This window comes from Drosophila melanogaster, chromosome 2L (genome assembly GCF_000001215.4).
Source record: "Drosophila melanogaster chromosome 2L".
NCBI classification, from domain to species: Eukaryota; Metazoa; Arthropoda; class Insecta; order Diptera; family Drosophilidae; genus Drosophila; species Drosophila melanogaster.
Window position 1 is genome coordinate 6,205,704 of NT_033779.5, and position 23,413 is coordinate 6,229,116.

The 23,413-nt window shown below is 42.8% G+C and overlaps 2 protein-coding genes across 4 annotated transcripts in view; both read left to right on the forward strand.

The window, feature by feature from the left end:
• The window catches only part of smal (smoke alarm), a 31,982-nt gene extending 26,571 nt beyond the window's left edge, over window positions 1-5,411 (forward strand). For 2 of the 3 annotated variants that reach the window (NM_164688.2, NM_001273195.1), the window contains exons 9-13: window positions 507-722; window positions 932-1,164; window positions 1,834-1,972; window positions 2,190-3,209; window positions 3,353-5,411. In NM_164688.2, the coding sequence (NP_723165.2) occupies window positions 507-722; window positions 932-1,164; window positions 1,834-1,972; window positions 2,190-3,181 (1,580 nt within the window). In that variant the 3' untranslated portion in view covers window positions 3,182-3,209; window positions 3,353-5,411. The remainder of the gene's footprint in view (window positions 1-506; window positions 723-931; window positions 1,165-1,833; window positions 1,973-2,189; window positions 3,210-3,352) is intronic. The other variant, NM_001103627.4, reaches the window with a different exon arrangement.
• A 13,933-nt stretch (window positions 5,412-19,344) lies between these two features.
• Window positions 19,345-21,139, forward strand: Ugt37B1 (UDP-glycosyltransferase family 37 member B1). Its single transcript, NM_080269.3, has 2 exons — window positions 19,345-20,058; window positions 20,114-21,139. Exons 1-2 carry the CDS (start codon window positions 19,376-19,378, stop codon window positions 21,042-21,044), a joined length of 1,614 nt encoding a protein of 537 aa, NP_525008.2. The 5' UTR covers window positions 19,345-19,375; the 3' UTR covers window positions 21,045-21,139.
• Window positions 21,140-23,413: the final 2,274 nt, after the last annotated feature.

Sequence of the window (23,413 nt, forward strand, 5' to 3'; positions counted from 1 at the left end):
ACGAGGTCACCCACTCGAGATGGCATTTGTGTTTTGTTATGCCCCCAAGATGTTAGCAGGATAAAAATCATTCCGCAAAACATACGCTGCACGGTATGGGAATCCTCGGAGATCAAAGCGAGCTCTGTGGCTGAAGGTGGGCAATGGACAAATGTGCAGGTGTTGCTTCAAAGGATATTAGCTATTTCGGGTTACAAAAGTGTTAGCATCAAATGGATTTTCACATTGTAAATTAGCTTACTCTTATCATTAAATGATATCAATTTGGTTTACCGAGTTTAAACTCACTAATTAGAAGCAAACATATATAAAATTGTATCTGTATATTACAAAAGTTACATAACCTCGGGGATGATAAGCTATTAAGGTCGCTGGGATAGATAATATGGCTCTATACTACAGCTATAAAGCGGATCATGCCGTAATCCGCTTACATCTATCAGTTACTTGAATGGCTTCCAATGAGCTCCAATCTAACTCTTTGCGTTTTGCCCTCTAATCCCCAGTGCCCGCCATGGGAAATTTCACCGACGAGCAGGAGCAGCGCAGCAACTCACCCAGCCAGGCGCAGGATGTCCACGATGAGACCAATGGCAGTGAGTACCAGGCCAACCGGAACAAGCCCAACGGAGTGGGCGGCTCGGCCGGAGGCCTCGGCGAGGGCGTGGCAGCGGCGGGCGGCGATATCGTCGGCAACAACAAGTACAACAACGGGCCGCAATGTAAGTAGCTGGAAAGCATGATAAATCCAATTAACAGCTCACTTTGCCAATGCGACCCCGATCGGGCCTTTTGCCGCTTTTTCACTGCTCCGGATGAATGCTGGCTAATTATTTAGTTGAACAATATTTACATTTAATTTCGTTTCGACGCGCGCGTTTGTTAATTTAAATTTCAATTTGCCCTTTGCTCTTTTCCGCTTCCATTGCAGTAATTGCGCCACGCCCCATCGATCAGGAGCCGAACGATGCGAACTTCATCGGTGTGGTCATCGTTGTCCTCACCACCATCATCATCCTCCTGGTGGCCATCATACTCTTCATCGTTTCGCGAACGAAGCGGGCCCGCGGCAGCAATGTCCTGGACGCCTTCCAGTACAGCTTCAATCCCAACACCCTCGGCGGCAACGTGGACAAGCACCGTCCGAATGGCAACAGCATCAAGGTGGGTGGACCATGCTTTGGTCATGGGGCACTGGCCATTGGGCACTGGCCATTGGGCACTTGCCACTTGGGCACTGGGCATTGGGATACGTGTGCGTAGTGGACAGGAAATTCCTGTCTCGAATTCCCACATAATTGTTCAATGTAGCGTGGAGTTTCCACACTGCTTAGTCCTACGTGAGCAGCTCCTCCGTCCGGCATTTATTTAATGGGACTTTTCAACGCCCGGTGACTGTGTGCGTGCTCTCTTGATTTGTGGGGGTCAGGCTTAAGTGGCCAGTGAGGGGGAAACTTTAAAGTTCGACCCACTGGAGGTGGGCAAATTCGATTAAAGAAGTTTTTCTTCGAGAGGAAATTAAGAGTTCTGTGTGCGGAAAACTTTATCATCGCACCGTAGAAAGGAACACGAAACTATCCAGCTGGAAGTCAATGCAACAGATGGGCCAAGATTGGGGCATTTATTTGGACAAGTTGTGCTTTAATCTAGTGCTGATGACACTCTGGCTATAACTGAATCAACCCTTTAATCGAGCCACAAAAGCTGGACATTCTGTATAAATCTGAATTGCTATATGTCGTTAAATACGACAGTTTAGTTAAGTTAAGGCATAAGGTCCTTGGTGCCTGGTGTGCTTTTAACTAACTCTATTCCTGCGTTCTGTGTTTCCAGGCCAATGTGGACGACAACGATTCGATTGGCAAGAACAGTCTCTACCACGAACCCTTCAATGTGAACATGTACACGTGCGGTGTGAACGGCTATGCGGCGGTTAATGATTTACAGTGTAACATGACGCCCGACTATACAGGTGTGTAAGCCCCCCCTTGAACCACCACTCCCTCCCCCTTGACCCCTTTTAACCACCATCCGTCTGCGGAGGACGTTTCCGCTGGCTGGCGCGCAAAGTCATAAAATATGGCGTCGCCGGCAACTAATGCAAATAAATTTTTGTGGCAATTCCCCTGACTAAGCTGACTTTTTCCCCTTGTTTCCTCCCTTCCTCTCTGCTCGTTTCTCGACCACAGATGTGCCGGAAGGTGGTTACGCCGTGCCCCACATGCAGGATTACATGCCCTCGTCGAAAATGGGAGGTGGAGCGCCCGGCGGTGGTGGCTATGTGAATGTGCGGCGCACCCCACCTCCGCCACTGAGCAGCATATTTCCGCGACCACCCACCGTTCCGCCGCCGCCCATGGAGAAGTACTACGCCACCACGGCCATCTTCAAGCCGCTGAAGGGTCCGGGCTCGGAGCGTAGTGGCTGCAGCAGCAACACCAATACGGTGAGCAGCGGCGGCGGCAAGAGCAGCCACAGCCACAGCAGCCACTGCAGCACCGGTGGGCCGGACCATAGTGGCATCTACGACGACGGCATCGGCACCATGAACTCCAAGGCTACCGCACCCATGATCAATCCGTACAGCAGCGGGAACAGCTCCTCGGCCGCCGCCGCCGCCGCAGCGGAGTTCCAGCGCGCCAGGACCTACAACTTCCGCAGCTATCCCGACAACCTCTAGTTCGAAGCCTCGCTGAAGCTGGTGGCCGCGGCTCCCAAGCGGATCACTGCCGCCACCGCCTCCGCCGGCAGCACCACCATGCCCAAGAAGCCGCAGCACCTAAGCCTGGTCGCCAGCACGGCGGGCGGATACGGGTGCGGTACCAGCAGCAAGCCCAAGTACAGCCTGACCCTGCACAACAGCAAACTCGCCACGGGGGGCAAGCACCTGCGCGATGGCCTCCAGCAGCGCCAGCACCTCAAGGCCGTGGATGGGGTTGGGCTGGTGCCCGTGCCCGTTACCCTGCCCGTCGACGAGGTGGTGGGTGTGCACCTGAAGGCCGGCTCCGAGGCGGGGGCCGCCACAGGCGAGGCTTCGGGCAGTGTCACCAGGCAGATGGTGGAGAGCGGCAGCAGCGGCAGCGGAAAGGACGGCGCCAAATGCGGAAATGACAATGAACTGGGGGGCGGAGTGGCAAACGGTGTCATGAGGACACAAAACAACAGGCTGTGGTATCATTGATGAAAACCCCATATTGAATGGATTTGAGGTGAGTTTTATTAGTACACAAATTCAATACATAAGAACTTTTGAACTATAAAGTAGAACTTATGAAGTAGTAAAGTAATAGATATTACAGGTGATGAGATATCCATTAACCCCATTGTTTTATTACTTTTATTTCATCTACAGCGATATCCTCTAAACGGAAATCGAATTGAAAATTGCAACAAGTACTAAAAAAAAGAGGACGTTACGCCGAAATTAAAAATCACCGAGTTAAGTCTACGCCAAAAATGGCGAATCGGACAGAAATAAAGTCAAGCACAAATAGTTGGATTGAAAAGGCCCAACAATTGAACCCACTGAGCAAACAAGAAACGCAGCGAATCGAATCGAATCGAAAACGAATCAAATCGAATCGAATCGAAAACGAAGTCAAGTCGCCTACCAATCATTTATAGTGTAGGGTCGAGAATATGCCAACAACGTAGCTAATGAAACATGTTAAGAACACCCTGTAAATATACGAGTTTAGGAATCGATAGTGAAGAATCTGCATCTGATGGCAAGGAGCTGAGTTGCACGGAGGAATCCAGGACATCATGCAAAAGAAAAAAAAAAAATAAAACAAAAAACTCACGACAAGATTATACACGAATCATGAGAATATTGAGACGAATTTAAGGTCTAGCATTTAGCGACACAATTTGTTTATAAAACGAAGCAAGAAATAATATTATATTGAATAACACCTATACGACTAACTAGCTTATAATAATGTTTAACTGATTTGTAGTACTCTTTCGGGAAGAACACTGCGATCTGCGAACTAACTGTACATGCCTGTGAACCTACCCCGACTAAACCTGAACTATATGAACTATCTGAATTATATAGTATGAACTATCTGATGAACCCTATAAGCGCCTACACTCACACTACTTAAGCCCCACTGTACATTTTCTGTGTATAAACTTATAGACATAGATTGTTTGCTATAGATGGAAACACGATGACGCGTTGAGACAAAATTACGTAGGAAAATCCAGGAGATGAAAATCTCGGGAAATGATGATGATGATAAAATTGTAACGGAATTTAACGGACCAAGAGAGCGTGCAGAGCGACTTCGCCTAAACCAAGAAAAAATGAAGTTTTCATCAATGATTTGTGATTCAATATTCAACTATTTATATTTATAGACACGCGGATGCGAGTATTCAGTTCTTAATGCTAACTCTAATTTATCGAAACGTACTACCCGCAAACAAATGACTCTGACTATAAAGAAAGCACTATGAATATAAAACAAGAAACAAATCGTATTTATAATTAATATTAATGGATAATCATGTATATGTTCCTTTTTAGTTTAATGCGCATTAGTATCACCCGAAACTTACTAAGAGTTAAACGTAGTAGCTTCGTAGTAGTTTAATAAAGCAGCAGCAAAGATAAAATAATTTTAAACAACCGGATTACATAGGCAAACAATAGGCGTGTTGGAAATAGCATAAAGTATAAACGAAACGAGACACTCGATACTCGACACCCATTAATAACACTTAAAAATTAGTTTAAATAGTAAAACCGAAAGAAAAGAAACCCAAAACCGGCACACGCTCCACACAAACAACGTTTAAAATGTTTGTGCAACAATTTGCGAAGTTTTTAACAAGAAAAGATATACAACTTAAAATTAAGCAAGCGGTTACAACAATATTTAAAAGTATTTAATAACATTAGGCTTCGAGATATGTCCGTATGTATTTCTCAACTTTCTGCACAAATTCTAAACCTTTCGACTTTCCACTGCACCAACGGTTTGCCAACACACTGGCCCACTAAAAAAACACAACTACAGCAAGACACGATCGAACACTGCAAGAAAAAACACTGTCCGCCACTGAAAAATTACTATCGAGCAAAAAACAAATCACGAACCTACCTACAAGACTTGTGTAAATTAAAGAAACGTAATGCTAAATAAAAGCTAAATAAAACGATTAGGCATTAAGTTAAAAATACATTTTGTAAAAATTAATAAAAGTACACTGTAAAAACTTATATACTAATGTAATGGTTATCCGGTCTTTTGGAAATCACGGCAAATGTCATTAAATTGTTTATTTACGGTGCGCTTGGCGGTCGATATACCGACTAGTTTAATTTCTAAATTAATTTAAATGCATTTATTATGTGTAAATTTTTCAAAGGCAAATATATAGTATTCAATTATTTAAACAGCATATATCAACATTTTTCCTGGCTTGGATTGGGAACAAGAAATGAGGTTATTTGTTCATGGTTTTCGATTATGAATTGAGGTAAGTTTTTTTCCCAGTGTAGTGCTGAAATGCTCGATGACATGTCCTTTGTGGTTTATGTTTCAAGATGTTTTAATGTTACATTGAAATGGAAAGATGTACGGCAATCGTAAACTCAGCGTTATTTTAGGGCACTGCATAAACAGATATACTCCCGTAGATAAACAAATGCCCATCAACGAACGGAGTTCTTGTAAACAATCTCCCAAGAATATACCCTATAAAATCTGTCAATATGTGGTTCATCACTCCGAAGGAGGCGTAGTAACCGTCCTTTGGGACCCAATCTAGTAAGTTAAACAAAACATAAGTTGCTGTTTAAATAGTACAGAAGGCCTCCTGATGTCCCCGGAGGCATTAATCGAGTACTTGTTCTTTTATTTCTATTTACTTACGATCGGGGTGAGTCAAAGACCTCTTCTCACTTGCCATCTGCTTTAATTCCACGCCAATTCTGATTGAAGGCAGAAATCGAATGTAATATAATTAAACCGTTGACCGCAAATTGACGAACGACTGATGGCCAACGATGCCGGAAGTGTACACAGATGAAATCAACACAGCTTTTCACATTTCCGATCAAACTTCGCTATTTAAGTTGTACACAAACACAAAAAACTCTTGTTTAGTTCGAGTCAACACATAATGTAAATTAAAGATAAAACTTTCAGCGTTTCAGCTTAATAAATATGCCATCATTTGGATTTCAAAGCAAAGTTTATAAGATGCTTAAAATTTTAACGTTTAAGTTCAGAAGTTTTATGGAGTTTCGATGATTGAAGGATATCGCAAAATTAGCTGCATCGAGTTATCAGAGTTATCAGTACAAGATTTCAAAAGTGGAGTTTTCAGACTGTCAAGTTTGATTGAATTGGTACGCCTCTATAATCTTGTTTCTGTCCAGAAATGCCATTGCAAACATTTTAATCAAACGTAATAAAGATAATCGCAGTCAAATACTTGGCGGTGTTTTAATTGACACTTTCGATTTTTCGACACCAGGGAACGAATAAATAGATGGATGGACTGACTGACGAACGCCTGATTGACAGCCATCGAATTCGCGGCCCATGCCAGCTGTCCCACCTGTCAAACATGCTCGGCGAAATTAGTTGAAAGCCATTTGCGAAGGGAAAAAGGAACAAATGTGTTTATTTCTTCCTTTTGGCCAATGGATTTTGGCTGTTGTTCGTAAAAATGCGTGAAAAGTTGCCTCGGATTCGATGGCATTGTCTGTCAACTGGAGCGGTTGGGACCCAAAACCAGCGGCGAGTGTTAAACGATTTTATTTGATTTTATTCAACTTTATTTATTTTCATTGCACTTTTCGTCGTTTGTGTCGTCCGTTGTTCATTTAACAGGCTTTCAATTTGTAACACTCGTCGTCGTTTGTCCTCGCTCTGAATGACTTTATTTGTCGCATTATGTGGACCTTTCGAAAGTATTTGCGAAAAAAAAGGGTTCGATCCGCCCCTTCTCGTTCCAACTGAGTGTATTTTTTGGTTGGCGTTGGACACTCGAGGGCCATTTAATACGGTTATAAAAAACAGCGTGACGCATTATTTACAAGTATAAACTACAAAAGCCATCCCAAGTGTATTAAATGATTCTATAATTATGTGATCAATGAATGATAGTAGAGAGTACGTAATAACATGATCCTTATCCATAGCCATATCCTTTTTACTTTCTCGAAGTAACCGAATCACTTGGCCCACAATCTTGGGCCAACTGTAAATGCATCCAAATAGCCAGCTCGAGTGTTTGCAGATGTGTGAGCAAATGATTTTTGAGCATTAGCAGGGATACTAAACTCAATAGTAGATTAGCAAGTCTGGGTCTGCTATTAAAATATTAACACAGGGCAAAGGACAAAGTGCAGCAAGTTTGAGAGGGGGGGGGGGGATCTGAGGGAGGGATCAGAAGGTGAGCAATTAACACACTCGAATCTGGAGCTGCAGATTGGAGCGAGCAGCAGTCTGATAGTTAGATAAACAAATACAAGTGTCCACCCGCACACGCGGGACAAAGGAAGTTGGCAAGGACGTGCGGAAGGAAGCTGCTCCTGATAAGCAGCGGGGATAGGCGGGTGCGAGCGAGACGGTAATTCAAAGCCGAGTGAGACGCAAGGTAACATGCAAATTGACAGACAGGACGTTTGCCAGGACATGGGCAAACACAAATACAAACAAAGCACAGATAGATGCTGTTGGAGGTGGGATCGAAGGGAAACGTCATCGCATGAATTGCATTAGTTGCACTGGACGGATGGACGAACAGACGGACGACTTCGTCGTATTCCACTTTGTTTTTAGGCGGTTCCGAAGCGGGAGAACTTCCCTATGCAAATATGACAGCCACCCCGGGCATTGTGTGCGGCGATGACTAGGACGATAAAGTGTCAAATTGCTTCAATTTAACGCTTCATAGGGGAAAGACCCCGTGGAAAACCGGCTACCAGCTGGGGTGCAGATCTCGACGACTGACGGGTGAGTTGGCCACGCTGGACGATTATGACGGGTTTATTTTTTTTTACCGCTCCATACTACCAGGTAGTCCGTACTACCCATTGTTCCCATCCGTCCATTGTTTGCGCATGTAGTTGATCCTTTAGAAAAGTCAAAAAGGGATTGGAAATATCCCTTCTACAATACTTTTTTGATATTCGTGTTTATTTGCAGAGGTGAATTGGATTGTCAGAAATGGGCTTTCATTGCTGATCCTGGAGTACTCGTAATTATGCGACGTGAAAAGAGGGAACCATCGTAAACTGGAACTCAGCTATTTACGCAATTTGCTTTATTGAAAACGATTCTATCATGTACAAATATGATGAATAGAAATTTTTTAATTATGTTTTGTCAAAGGGGTTCAAACGGGATCTGCGTTCTTACAAAATATTTTGAATGTGGGTATGGAGATTATACGATTTAGGTACGATAAAAGCAATAGATACGATAGATTTGTTTCGACTGCGATAGTCTGACTAAAAATCTAAACATAACCGTTCTGTTTACTAAAGATTATGGTAGTGAACAATAATACCTAGCTGTTCTATGAAATTGTATCTATGACATAGTTTACATTACCGCGTAATGGGCTTTGTAAGAATTATATAAAAATAACGTGGCAAAGTCGGGGTGCTTACATGACATGATTTCCAGTTTTCTAAGGACAAGCCCATATTTGGTTTTTTGTCTTTCAGAATGTCCTTCCATCAGCTACACCCCAACTTACCCTAGGAACTCAGATGTGACTCGCCGTTTCCGGGCTTACTCACTCATTTCATTTCGCAGGGTTTATCCCTTTTATGGCTTGTTCGGGGATTTACATTATTATCTGCTTCCGAATTTCGGGCAGTGTTGCCTGCGCAGCAACGCTGCCCTTGTCCATGTTTATTTATAACTTGCAATTGTAATTAGGATTACTTTTTTACTTATTTGCACAGTTGTTGGAGTGCCTCGCCAAAGGACAACAAAGCCCAAGGACGAGAGTGCGCCACTGGTATAAAAAACATATTTTCCCATTTTTACTTCGCAGGCTTTCCCAAAAACACCGAATGGAGGGTATCTAAGTATTTGTCCAGACGGCTTAGTGGATAGAAGTCCCCTGCTCATTGCCTGGTATCTAGTTAATGGGATGCTTATGTTGGTATTTTGATAATGGCAGCAGTTCTGCGTAATAAGAGGAACTGCTGATATTGTGGATTTGTGAAAAAAAAACCACCGATGGAAAGGACACTGCATGAAATAAAAAAAACCATAATATTTACCCTTGTTAACGAAATTAAATAGCTCGACTTTCTCCCTAAAGGTTTCATAATTAACTTGTTTGATTTAAATATCTTACTTTTGCTCAGTTACTTTAGTTCGGTAGTCTGAACAAAATTTCAATATTTATCAATCAGTATTAAATGGAACACCCCTATCTGACATATTTATTTTCCATTAATAGTAAGAAAAGCGCTAAGACAACGAGGTAATTTGAGCTATAAATACTTGTATACCTAGCACTTTTGTTAGGCCAAGCGATTGTTTTTGACGGATATATGTGGCAAATGCGCTAATCATGCGCCTAACCCTCGAATTTATCACATTACCCAGGGGAAATTTACATTACTGAGGCGGCACTGTGGCATACCATTTTCCCAGTGGGAAAGCTCTGCTAAATCCTAAAAAATGATGGCGAATAGTGCGGGGTCGTGGTTCGTGCTCAAAACCCGATCGCCGTGATTAATGAAGAGGCGCATGGTCCTAAAAAACTCAGCGCACCACGGCAACTCCCACAAATGACATTTCGGGAAATTAGTATGAGAAATTAACAAGTGCTCGCCATTGGTCATGTCGGCTTAGTGGAACAGATTCCCATTCCGGGCACACGGCTAATGTGTGGCCGCTCGGTTCGCCGGAGTCACCCGTGGTTCTTGGTTACCGGATTACCAGGGCAGGAATATTAGCCAGAGATGGGTAAAGCGGAAAAGAAAAACGAAAATGCTCCGGATGACCTACGTTTTTACGGGGCACATTAAAATTCAGTTTTTTTTTTTTCAAGAAGGTTGGCCCGCTTGAGGTTTCCACTTGCTCTAATGCTTATCTTCAATTTGCCGTCGACCACATCACACTTTTCACTTACTGCTTCCTCTCCATTTGTTATTTTTCCCGTGACGTCCTCGAGTTGCATCGATGGAAATCTTTTAAGCCGGCATCCCGGCATTCGACATCCCCTTTTTTCTTCCGTTGGTTACCAAAATGTGATTTAATCCATTATTTGTAATGCTGCCTCTCATTTCCCTTTGCCCCTGTCGCTTTGCCATTGCACTTAATCGCATATAAATAAAAATTTTCCCTTTTCCTTTCACATTCAATTTTCCATTGTTTCCACAGCGCCGTATCCGTATCTTTTTCCTGCTCGGCGTTCCTACGCGGTCCAGTCAAATCATCCCCGGCTTTTCGCATTCAGTCCCAGGTGTATTTGTTTGATTCATTGCGTAGTTGTTGCACAGAACACGCGTGCATCCCCTTCCCCACCCCCAAAATTTTCCACCCTGCCACGGTTGCTGGGAAATGCATCATGTGCGCGACGTATGTCGAAATTGCATGCCCCTTTGTTTTTGCTGTTAGTGTGTTGATTCGCAAATTAATGTAATGCATACTAATGCGGTGATCGATTCGACAGGGTCGCAAAGTTACATTGTTTATTCAAAGCGATTTATTTAACTCATAACCATTTGCATTATCGCACAAATTGTTTAATTCGTGTGTAATTTTTAGCGAAGTTTCTATAATTGCCTATTATCATAATCAAAGGCACTGCGTTATGATACCCTTTTCCTACCAATATTACATATATCCTTTCTGTTCATATTCACCTAAAATTTATCATCGATTGTGCAGTAAATTGTCGGTTTAAGTTTGATAAGCTAGTGTTTTTAAACACCCCGAGTGCAAAGGACATCGAGTGTGATAGATCGAAAGTCTGGAAGCGTTGTTCCTGCCGGGCTGCGATGATTTTGCGGCAACAATTAAGTTTCCACATGAGCTGGCCTTAATATGAAACTGATTTTCAACATCTGTTTTCATTTTCAGATCTGCTCGTGCTCATGACCAAAAGGGCAATGGAGAGGAAATCATACAGACGCCGTCACCCGGCTGGTCGCGTCTAAATTTGGCATCGGAAAAGTGTCAGAAGCCATAACTCCAATCCGTGCCACTCCGCGGATCTCCACAGCCACACTCAGCCTGTGGCACGTGTAATTCGCCCTGCCTTTTTATGTCATTTCCCCGCTGCCTCACGTCCTTTGGTGTCCACTCGGCCGGGTTGGATCCATTTTTACAGCGGCGTTAATTAGCCGCAGCCTCTTGGATGTCTGGCTGGGCACAGCTGCTGGGGTTGCTCCGAGAATTCCCCATCTCAAATCGACTATCTAACAAGATGGAAATTATATGGGTATAAATAGTCAGTAATAACTGAGGAACTGAACAAACAGACTTAAACACTGCAATTAGTCTTTAAAACGTTTGATTAACTTAACATAACATAATATGAGTGATGAGTTATTTGGTAATGATTTTGGCTCATTAACTTCATGCTACAATAGTTTGGTTTCTGATACACTTAAAGTTATATTCTCAACTGGAATTCTTTTGAAACATCCCTGAATCCATTGTTACTTATTAATAAGCACAACCTGTTCCACATTCCATGCCTTATGCGGTCGAAACGCACTTACTTAGCCCATTTAGCTGACTCCACGCCCTCGCCTTCGTCCTGGCCAAAACGCTCTGGTCAGGGCTAATCCTTGGAGCATGTCAGACACTTCCACGTCCAAAGTGTCGTACTCGGTCGGCTGTGTAGCTATAAAGTAGCCGACTCCGAGAAGTTGGGGGGCGTGGCAGTCGGGGAGGCGTCGCCGGCGACAAGTCGCCAAACACTTTGGTTGCTCATTAAAATTCATCCACGCAGATTATTAACATTTGCATCTAATTTGCATTCGTAAGATACATGGCCGACAATTATGCGGCTATGGCGAACGTATCGGATGGCGGAGGGGGGTCAGGGGTTATGGGTTAGGGGTCGAAGGCGAAGTGAGGCCTCTGCGCTCAACTTATTTATGCATACGTTACCAGTAGTAAAATGTTGCCAACAGCCACGGCGACATTCACATCCACAACTACAACTACAAGTGCGGCAGCAGAAACAGGACACACACGCTTACACTAGCAGTTGCAATAATCGTATGCAAGGAGGCTGGGTTCAACGAGGTTAAGTGCAATTAAATTATCAAATTATTGCCAAGTCTTAGCTTGCTGTTTATAATCTGGTAAGTCAGCAATCCGCCGACACACCCCTTATCTCACAACCAAACAGCCATAAACTGGTATTAGGCAAAGTTTCAATTAGTTGGCGCTAAGTGGACTCTTCAGGTTCGAATTTCAGACAATGCTCGACGTCATAAATTTGCTGGCGAAACTTTAATCATCGGAGGAAAATCAAACTGACATGTTGTTAGAGGGGGCAAAGTTGCGCAACTCCAAGGAAAAGCCGAGTTAACCACACATCAGGCCAATATATTCAGTGTAGAGCCTACATTTCCCCGGAGTTCTCAAAAACACGCAGTTTTGGTTAGGCGTTCAATAAACTGCATGAATTTTGCACAAGTTTGTGGTGAGACTCAATTTTACTCTGAGAACTAGGGTTAAGAATTTGGGCTTCAAATAGTTGCTGCTAATCAAATTGCTCCTTAAAATTGTCCTCGGGGGAGCGAAAAGCTTGTTATCCAAATTAAAATAGGAAGTCCAGTCTTTTATCAGGGGAATATTAGTTACTAATATAAGTTATTATGGTTAATGGTGCCAACTTATGGTGACTTCATAATCCCATTAGCACCTCGGCTTGAAATATCATTTACCAACCAAAACCCACATTTTGCACCGGGCTTCCATTTGCAAATTGTTACCCGACGCCGCTCAATCGAAAGTATTTTAAAGTCATTTATTTCAAAATGGGTCTGTGCATCCCCAGCTGGACTCAGGTGGGCAGAATTTAAAACCCAAAACACGTAAGACAACCGACCTGCCATAAAAAATTCATTTGACTTAAAAACTTCTACAGACAGAAAGTGTACAGGAAAAAAATGAAAAAAAAAACGAAAAGTGAACACGAGGAGGGTTGTGGTCGAAATTGATATTAAGTCAGGCGGCGCGTGTCCATTACACGCATTTCGCTTTGAAAGGGAAAGGGAAGTACAGGTATACGAAAAGGTATATGAATTAGAGATGGGAGTATCTCAAATTGTCAGCTAATAGTGTTAAATAATACGGTCTTATAGACAGTTAAGTATTAACTACACTCAAGTTAGTGCCACAACATTCGAGAGGTTCTCTCTGGGGATAGAAGCTCTCTAGTTTGTTGTCCTGGGCCCATCTCACGATTCTCGAACCCAATCACGATCGCATCTCCAATTAGCGGAAGACGGGGCTAAGGACAATACATATTTCCAGCTAAACTGACAGTTTTAAGTCACGTGCCTTCCTTGTGCGCGGCATTTGCAAATCAAATCAGGCAACTGAATTTACTTAGACCGCCGAGAATCGGGCCAAGCCGCGCGGAAATTGTGGTCGGTGGTTCCACTGCCTTCGATGGGGATGGAATTGGAATGGGAATGTATGCATGTATATGGTTAGCAGGGGCAGGAGGAAACGGAAGTACTGGCATGGTGCCGGGCTGAAAGTGGCCGCCACTACACCCCGCCCCGGCAGTAGAAATCCCCTCGCCTTGGACCCGCTTCTGGTCGGCGTTTTGTCAAAAGCAGCACGTGAACTATTAAAATCACTTAAGTCCCATTCACGTCACGTTCTCGACGCGAACCGAAAACTTGCAACCGATTGATATAAGCGATATCTATGAGTGTGGCTGCCCCATCGGCATCGCCATTGCCATTGCCAGTGAGTGGGAGTGAGATAGATGAACTGACTGGCCAAAAGTTCGATAAAGTTGAAAATTTGAATATTCTGGCTTTAAACTTCGAAACGAATGACTCGCACTTGATGGGTTGAGATTGGGAGTATAGGTCAAGTTTATATTTTGGGTATAAATTCGCAGCATTAGTATTGATTTTCGTTTGGTATTGAACTCGACAAGTTTATGAACTGACATTCATCAAATTGGCGATTGTGGCAAAATATTTCATGCAAATCAATTGAGAAATCAATGCAATATAGCAAAAAAAAAACCCTGTTTACATCAACATCACTTCAAATTTAACGATTTTGGGGCTGCCACTTTGGTCCACCCTAATGTGCATGCATATTTCGAAAAATGTCCTCAGCACTTATGTAAAACTTTTATTTGATACATAACATGTGAATAAAGAATTGTGTGCCCAACGAAACTTGATTAGAATATTTGAATACATTTTGACGCTTCACGAAATTCGCTTTGTGTGCGTCCTGTAATGAAAAATTGTGCAAATCTGCATAAAGGCAAAAGCAAACAGCAAAACCAAAGTGAAGCATGAGCAATCTGCAATGAATTGCACAAATTCTATATGCACATATATGTGCATGATGGTTGGTTTTGGCCAAAATAAATATGATCAAAGCTGATTATTTACAGAGGGCAGCCGGAGTTGTTGACCCAATTCAGTGGCATAGCCGTGTTTTCGCCGACTCGAATAAATAAACGAATGTGAACATTATTCTGATTAAGATACCGATGCAATAGCAAACGATTTGATTAATTCCAACGTTATTGCTGCCCATTCGAAAGCAATAAAATTTGGTATAATGTTTTTGGCCATATACTCGTTTAAACCTATTTGAAGTGCATCGTTTCAACATCACTGATGGCTCTGATTAATAACAGACAAATAAATTTTCATTTCGCGGCGTGTGGAGACGATAAACATACTTAGCACTCTGCTCACAATTTATTTTTTGCTCCTGCCCTCCTCCGATTTCTATGCTATCGTTCTTTTTTCTTCATTCATTATTATTAATTACTCTGACAGTTTGTGCCTACGCTAATGAGCACCAAAATAGAATTCAGTCCATAACGCGGGCCAACTTGATGGGAAATTGGTAAACACGGTGCTCATCCGTTTCCTTTCTCCTTCGGCGAATTGTTGCTCCTTTGCGATCCCACAAGTAACTTTATTTGTCTTTCGGGCACACACACCTTGACATGCACAATTTATGCAAATGATGCTGTGTGTGCGGTTGAATCCAGAAGGTTGGGCCTTGCAAACAGGGTGGTATGGGTATTGGCGAGGGGTGGGGGGCGGGGGCTTTTGGGGGCTATTGCCCGAGAGCAAACATAACCTCATTCTATATCGGGCTTCTTGGCTAATATTGCGCTGGCGGCGGTGCTGTTGTTGTCTCGCTAGCGTTGTATGAAAAATGATTATAAGTGGGTCACAGGATATGCAAATTTTTCTATTTTTACGCTCAGCTTAGTCCAGCACAGTTGCAGCTGTTGCCGCCAGAGGGTGCTGCCAAGATAGATGGAGCCAGTGGGGAGTTAGCTGTAAAGGGGGGGGGGGAGGGTTGTCTCCTGTTGAGTTATATGCACCGTTGACTACTTGGCAAAAAGACATTTTGCTCTGTGCAAATGCAACGGAAAGTTGGCAAAGAAAATGGCGAAAGTTTTTACACTCTCTTGTATTTTATAGCCATGTTCCAAAGTGGAGACGCAGTGGAAAGTGTCCACCTTCTGCCACACTTTAAATCACCCACCCAGCAGGCAGAAATGGACTTTAAGCTCAAAACTGCAGGAAGTCTTTAAGGAAACCGAACAATTAGGCATGAAATATTTTTCAATCAGTTCAAAACCTTTTTATATAATCAATTTTAAGAGCCAGTAGAGCAGATTAGCCAGCAGTGTGCGATAGAAATTTGATCAATAATCTATAGATTTCCCATCGGAATAGATGTTGATGAAAATCCTCATTCTAATAACTTTGCGGCTGCTTCCTGATACATGGTGGAAAGCCCTTGAGCAGTAACTTTTCCCGTAGAATTCAACAACAACCATGAAATATATGTTTGCCCACACACACACACACACACACACCAGGACACACACAATGGCAACATCTAATCAAAATTGCGCTTGTGGTGGTGCTGGTGACCATGTGCCCTTTAAACAGGATGAGGACAGGACGAGGATGTGTTTGTTTGTTCTGCTGATGCTCACGGCCATTTGCTCTTTTCTCGTCCACTTCCTCTTCATACAGTGAAAGTTTATTTCATTTTTGTACCCCACCGCACCACCTCCTTTTGGTTTATTTTCCAGTATTTTTGGTATACCTTATATCCATGAAATTGTACATGGTGGATGGCCATGGGTCAGCTGAAGATAAAGTTCGTTAAGTTGGGTATTCTCGACTCTGAAATTGAAATGTCACAAAAACATTTTCAGGTCAGTTGGTCCAGGACGATCGGAAATACGCAAGTACTCAGAGTTTCTCAAATTTCAATTAAATGTAGAATTCACATGATTTTTATCATATTTCAATGGATCAATCTCCTTAAAATCCATTATCTGTTAAGTCCTTAAGTCGCAGACAACCCAACTACATTTAGGGCCTTTTTTTTTTTTTTGTTTTTTTTGGCAAGATATCCATTATAATAACAACAGCTTACTTCGGCTGGCAGCTGCTTTAAGGAAAGTTTAAAAATCGACCACGGCCCACTGATGACCTATCCGCAAACCCGATTGCAATCCCAACTCACCCACTTTTCCAACTCCTTTGCAGCTTTTTCAGCTTTCCCTGCTCTTAGAGAGAATTTTTAGAGGTTTCCATGCTTGTTTTTGCTGCTTAGTTTGGCAAAAACACGCAGCGACCATTTTTCATATTTTCATTTATAAATTTATTATAAAGCCAACAGCAACGGCACCGAAGGAGTGAAGTAGGGTGGTCTAGGGTGGTCTAGGGTGGCTTAGGGTGGTTCGGGGTGGGCTTAATAGCCCGCAATGGACTGAGAGGCTCGAGGTTGGAGGTTCGAGGTTCTGCGGCTTAGAGCCCGGCTACTTTGGCATTTATTTTAAATTATAGTTGGTAGTAATAACTAATGCTCAGCAAACTGCGGAGCACTGCGAGCCACTGCGGTGCGAAGGGGATCAGCTTTCGGTTGCCATGTACATAGAAATTATAGACATTTGGGCCGTAAGTTCGCATTTAGTAGCTACCCTCTAATGACGGGTTTTCGGGTAAAGCCGTCGAGGAAAAGGGATCTCTCTGACAGCAGCGCGTTGCGATATGACATGAGGCAGGCGAAAAGTTTGTTTTCTAATTAAATTTACTACAAAATTAATGTAAATTCAACAACTTCCTGCCAGCTCTGCATAATTATGAAAATTCCAATGTACGGCAGCATTGTGTGGCAAGGGGAATCCTCGAAGCGGACATTTTTCGGTTGCACTAATTGAAAATTCCTCAACTCTGGCACCCATAACTGACAAGCTTTTCAAACACTCCGACTGCGAGTGGTTAAATTCAGTGGCTAAATTAAATTCAACATTAATACGATACGCACTGCCAATCGATTTTCCCAACACATAGGATATGAGCTAATGAAATATAAGTGCGGAAAGTAAAGGGTCAGCCGCAATTCAAAAGCAATCATACGCCCATCATGGAAAAAGCCCCACAAACAAGTTTTGTGGGGTTTATGATATGATGTGGAACAGAATAGAAACCCCCGCAGAAGGCGAAACAAACAAAAATTACAATGCTTAATTATGAAAAGTGTTTTTCTCCTTTTTGTTGGTCCTTGCCGAGAAGCGAATAGCGCACATGGAACCATGGGTTAATGAGCGAGAATTATAATGAATTATTTCGTGGAACGAACAACCCTTGCGTTCGCATATGGGTCACTCGACGGTGGGACGGGCTGGTCGCGGGATCTGGGATCCCCAAGGACCCTTCGAGGGGTGGTTCTAATGGGGCTAATCAAATATTTGACATTCGCTGGAGCCGCGTTTTCTCCATTAAATGTTGCCTAGTTTTATTAACTAAGCGGCGTCCAACAAGGCAATTTACTTGCTGGATATTTTGAATGTAGAATGCAGCGCATCTATCTTAATTTTCTGAAATAAGGGTTTCATCTGCTTTCGATAAATCTCTCACTTAATATAGATAAAATGTCCTCATTGTGATTAAAAAGGATATGGTAGATGCGGGTTTTCAGAATGGCAATCTTGGCGAAAAACTGACCAACAATAGCGCGACGTGAGCTACGCACCCAATAAATATTTATTTGTGTGTGTTTCGGCCGTTCGAGTGTGCGTGTTAATTAAGAATTTGCAGGGCAGACAGACGATTAAATGGGTACGAAAATGCGAACACGCCCACAGGATCCCACCCACTTTTGCCATCGTCACGCACATGGCAACCATTAGTTTTGTTATTTAAGCGGAAGATAATCGAATAGATTAATGGTATGCGTAAAACTAAATACATATTGATTCGCATTGATAAATCAGTTCGCTACACTCAGTCTCTGACGCAGATAGCAATCTCTGAGTAAAAATAGTAGAATATAAGCTTGTAGTTAAAGTGAAGGAGAGCCAAGTTTGTGTCACATTAGGTTTAAATAGATGGGACGATAATACTAAGGTTACTAACCGAAATAAAAGTATTGATAACGTAGCCAAAAAAAAAACGCTAACAAACCATTACACACATTTTCAGTGTGATAAGGAACTCGTTCACACTAACTACTTATAAAGTTGCGTAACTTAATTGTTAAACGGGTTATCTAAGCCTAGCACAACAAACCAAACGATGTGAGTGGTTTATCTGCGGCAGACTGATGTGACATCTGAAGTTGGCCTCTGTACATTATCGTGCATAAAACACTACTGTTCATGGAGGCTCAAACGAGGGGCTTAAGCCCCTGACGGTTGTCACGGCTTAAAAGTGATGATGATGGTGGAAAAAAGGAGAAGCCATATCCTTGGCTTTACCAGCGGTTAGGTTTTGTGCGGATGATAACAGATGTTTTGTAATCTTTCTGACTCAGACCGAACAAAAGTACAGTCGTTTTACGTAAGAATACACTATAACACTATACACGATATCTTCTTAAAAGCTATGCTATAGCTATTCCCACTTTGAATTCCCATTTAGTCGTACTATTGAACTTGGTTTTACCACCTTAAGCAGTTGCAGCTCCTTGATTACCCCTAAATGGTGTATATTCTGGTAATACAGTCCAAATAACAATCACTTAATAGGTATTCAAATATGAAAACAAACAAGTCATCCCCTGATTGCATAGCACTCGAAGTGGTTTGATAAGGCTTATCTGAGCTTTTGATGCCGTTTAAGGCGAGACCTAATTAACTAATGAACCAGTTTACTTGCAATTGCCGTTGTGGTTAAATGGGTGGAATTTCGAGGTGTCTCGCCCTTCAGATAGTGGTTCTGATTGCCGGAGCCCATGGAGCCAACATTCTGGGTCTGTTCACCAGCCTGAGTCCGTCGCACTTGGTCATCCAGATGTCGATGGCCCGGATTCTGGCCGAGAGGGGGCACAACGTGACTGTAGTTACGATCCTAAAACCTCCGTCTCTACACAAGGATATCAACCACATTCTGGTGCCAATGGAAGAGGATATCCTACAGGCATTCAATTCTGTGGTCGGTGGAATGACAAAGACGGACAATAGCAATGCATACGTGTCCATGTTTAGATCGGTCAGACAGTTGAGCGAGACGTTCTCCAAGATGGGTGATGTGATGAAGCAACCGTTGGTTAAAGATCTCTACGAGCACCCGGACAACAAGTTCGATTTGGTCATGGTGGGCTACTTTATGAACTGTTATCAACTGGCCCTGGCCCACAAACTGAAGGTTCCGCTGGTGGTGGCCCTTTCGAACCCGCCATCATTTTTGGGATACCTTTTGGGCAACCCCTGGGAAGTCTCATATGTGCCGGGCATGAGTGTGTCCATTAAAGGTGGCAAGCCACTGGGCTTTGGACACCGTGTGCTCAACCTGCTGGGAAGCATGGCACAGCGGCTGTTCATGTTCATAATTGAGCTTAGGAATGCCAGGATCTACAGGTTGGTATCAACAATATGTTTAATCAACAGGAGCTACTACATCTTAATTTTTCAGGGAGATCTATGGCGACGATCCCACTCTGCCCAGCTATGAGGACTTGCACAAAAATATATCGCTAATCTTCTTTGCCTCGCATGGGATTAGCGAAGGACCCATCCGTCCCAATGTGCCAGCTGTAATTGAGATCGGAGGAATACAAGTCAAGGAGCAACCCGAAAGGCTGCCACAAAACATGGAACAGTTCCTGAGCGAAGCGCCAAACGGAGCTATTCTACTCAGCCTGGGATCCAACCTAAAGGAGGACCATTTGAAGTCCAGCACGGTGCAGAAAATGTTTAATGTGCTCTCTAAGCTGCAGCAGAAGGTGATTTGGAAGTGGGACGACCTGGATAATATACCGGGAGAGTCCGAAAACATACTCTACTCCAAATGGGTGCCCCAGGTCGACGTCCTGGCACATCCGAACATAACGCTGTTCATCACCCATGCGGGAAAGGGCGGCTTGACGGAGGCCCAGTATCATGGCAAACCCATGCTGGCCCTACCAGTTTTCGGTGACCAGCCCTCCAATGCCGATGTCATGGTGATGCATGGCTTTGGAATCAAGCAAAGCATCCTTACCCTGGAGGAGGACAGCTTCCTGCAGGGAATTCGAGAGGTACTCGATAATCCGAAGTATGCCACTGCCGTCAAGTCGTTCTCAACTCTCTATCGGGATCGTCCTCTAAGTCCTCGTGAGACCCTGATCTACTGGGTGGAGTATGTGATTCGATACCACGGAGCTCCGCACATCCAGAGTCCTGTGGTGCACATGAGCTACATAGCAGCCAATAACCTGGACGTATATGCTGTGATCCTCGGAACGATTGTTGCTCTCTGCTTTATTACTAAATTACTGTTTGGTTTAGTTGTTGGAAAACTTAGGAAAAATTCTAGAAAGGCAAAAGTTAATCAGAAGCATAAGCTCAAGAAGAAACAGAGCTAGTTAAAAGTTAAAAAGCCACCTCCTGCCAAATAGTTTTTTAATAGAGCAATATTATAAATATTTATATTAAATTCAAACCATTTTTTATTTCGTCTTAAAAACGGAACCGAACAGGAACTATTTTTAATAGCATGAATTCAATGTTTGCATTTAAGTACCCAGTACTTTCACGAAACGGAATATAATGCTTAAAAGTGTTAAAAAAATATGTTTAAATGAAAAGCATTTTATATTCTTTTTTTTTGGATTTTCATATTTTAACAATTTCTTTTTCATTTTATATGTCCTCTTTATTTGGCCACACTGAACTTCAGGGCCACAAGTTGTCACCATTTGGTGTTCGCAAAAGTCATAAAATCATTTAAATAAACAAACCGCTTTCGGTGGGTGGGGAAGTTGGGAATCTGGGGGTCCTGCTGAATATCCGAACCTACGGTCCGCAGTTAAGCGCCAGTTTTTCGCGACCCTATTCCGACTTTTCCTGTGGCGGTCACTTTTGTTTTTATTTACGGCTTTCATGCTGCTCCTGGGCTCAGTTGGTGGCCAACGAGGTCCTATCTGCGCTGCAACTACGTGCGGCAACATATAAAATTTGCATTAAAATTACTTTGATTGCAAATTGGTCGCCGGCTACAAAAAATGCATTCTGCAAATCCCCGGCTCGTTTTTATGATCCTTTTTTTTTGTTTTTTTGTTTTTTTTTTTGCATTTGCAAAATGTATTCTCTGTTGTTTTTGGTCGCGTGCAGCCTATTAAAAAATATGTTTTTGCGTAAAATATTGTATTTTTAAGGATTATTGATTTTATTTGACCACCAGGGAGTGCCATTTGGCTGGCTCGTTTTGTTTTTACACAACCTTTTAAGCCCATTAGTTGCGCAGCAAAGGGGTATATTGTGGGCGACCAAAGTATGTAACAGGTAGCAGATAGACTTTTTCACCCACACCGAGGATTAGGTGGAGTGAGCCCCAATGGATATAGTATTAAATTCTTGCTATAACGAGTACAGATCCGAAAAGATACAATGTTGCAGTTTGTATCTTGCTATCTTGGGAATATGTTGCACTATATATACCTATGGTATGCATACCCCAATGCATTTAACAGTCTCCAATTTTAGCATTAAATGCAATGTCGATTGAATCAAATTAGCTCAAATGCAAATTCTTGCATTCTCTTCAGTGATAGAATGCAAACCGAGCGTACTGTGCAACTATTAAGCATATCTGCATCGAAATCAATGGCATATGTCAGCTTTAACTTTGGGCAGTTCGTCAATGCATTTATTCGATGCCCATACCAGTTGAAAGCGCACGCATGTAACGCCCAAAAACCAAACGATGCAATTTTCAATGCATAATTCATTTGCCAACAAATTGATTGGAATGTTTATGCGCTTTCGTAGCATTTCAATTTACGCACAAACAAATTTGAATTACCTACAAAGCCTGCGACCAAACGCATTCGCATTCGCATTCGTATTCCCACCCCCTGCCGCTCATGAAAAACAAATGAAATGCAATGCGAAGTGGTTTTTGCGAAAAACAAAGGAATCCAAATCGAATATATCCTGTATGTGGTAGCCTCGTTGGGCTCGTCGTCGCCATAATTCACCACAAAAGTAATTTAAAACCGTAGGACAGGCGGCATAATGCTGCTCTATGGCCACTCCCCCTGCTGAAGGTCGACCATCTGAAGATCGGTGATATCGTAATGGATGTGCGAAAGTTAAGCAACCCAACTCAACCACAACAAGCTGCTTTCCCACGCAGCGGAAAACTTTGATGAGCCTCATTGAAATTGAATTTCCTACCAAGTGCCTTACCGTGCAATTTGTGTTTTCCCATCGTTAAATTTCGAGCTCTGAAAGTAATTGCAATTGCACTCCGTTCAGGGAATGCAACGCGGCACGTGCGGGGTGCAAATTGCCCGGGGAACCCCGAAAAAAATACTGATTGAAACATATCGGTTTCACGACGCACTCAACTTCATCTCCCATCCAGCAGTGGGCCAAGGGGTAGATTACGGATTGGATTAGATCGCGGATATCCCGGGGTCTGCGGCGTGAAATCGTGTTCTCTCCGGCATTATTAATTGCGTCTTGACATCTGTGTTTAATGTATTTATTGGAAAGTATTCACAAAACCACTTCCTTCCTGGCATAAAGTTTACTATTGAATTAAAATTATTTCAAGTCGAGATTAAGAAATGCTCAAAAATAAAGAAAAATTTAAATAGAGAAAAGGTTTTTATAGCTCAATGCTTCTTTATTTTCCCAACGTTTCCTTGCCAACAAATTTAAAATGTTAAAAGGCCTGGGAAAATTGTTACTGACAATTTCAGTTTAGGCAATGAACCGTTTAATAATT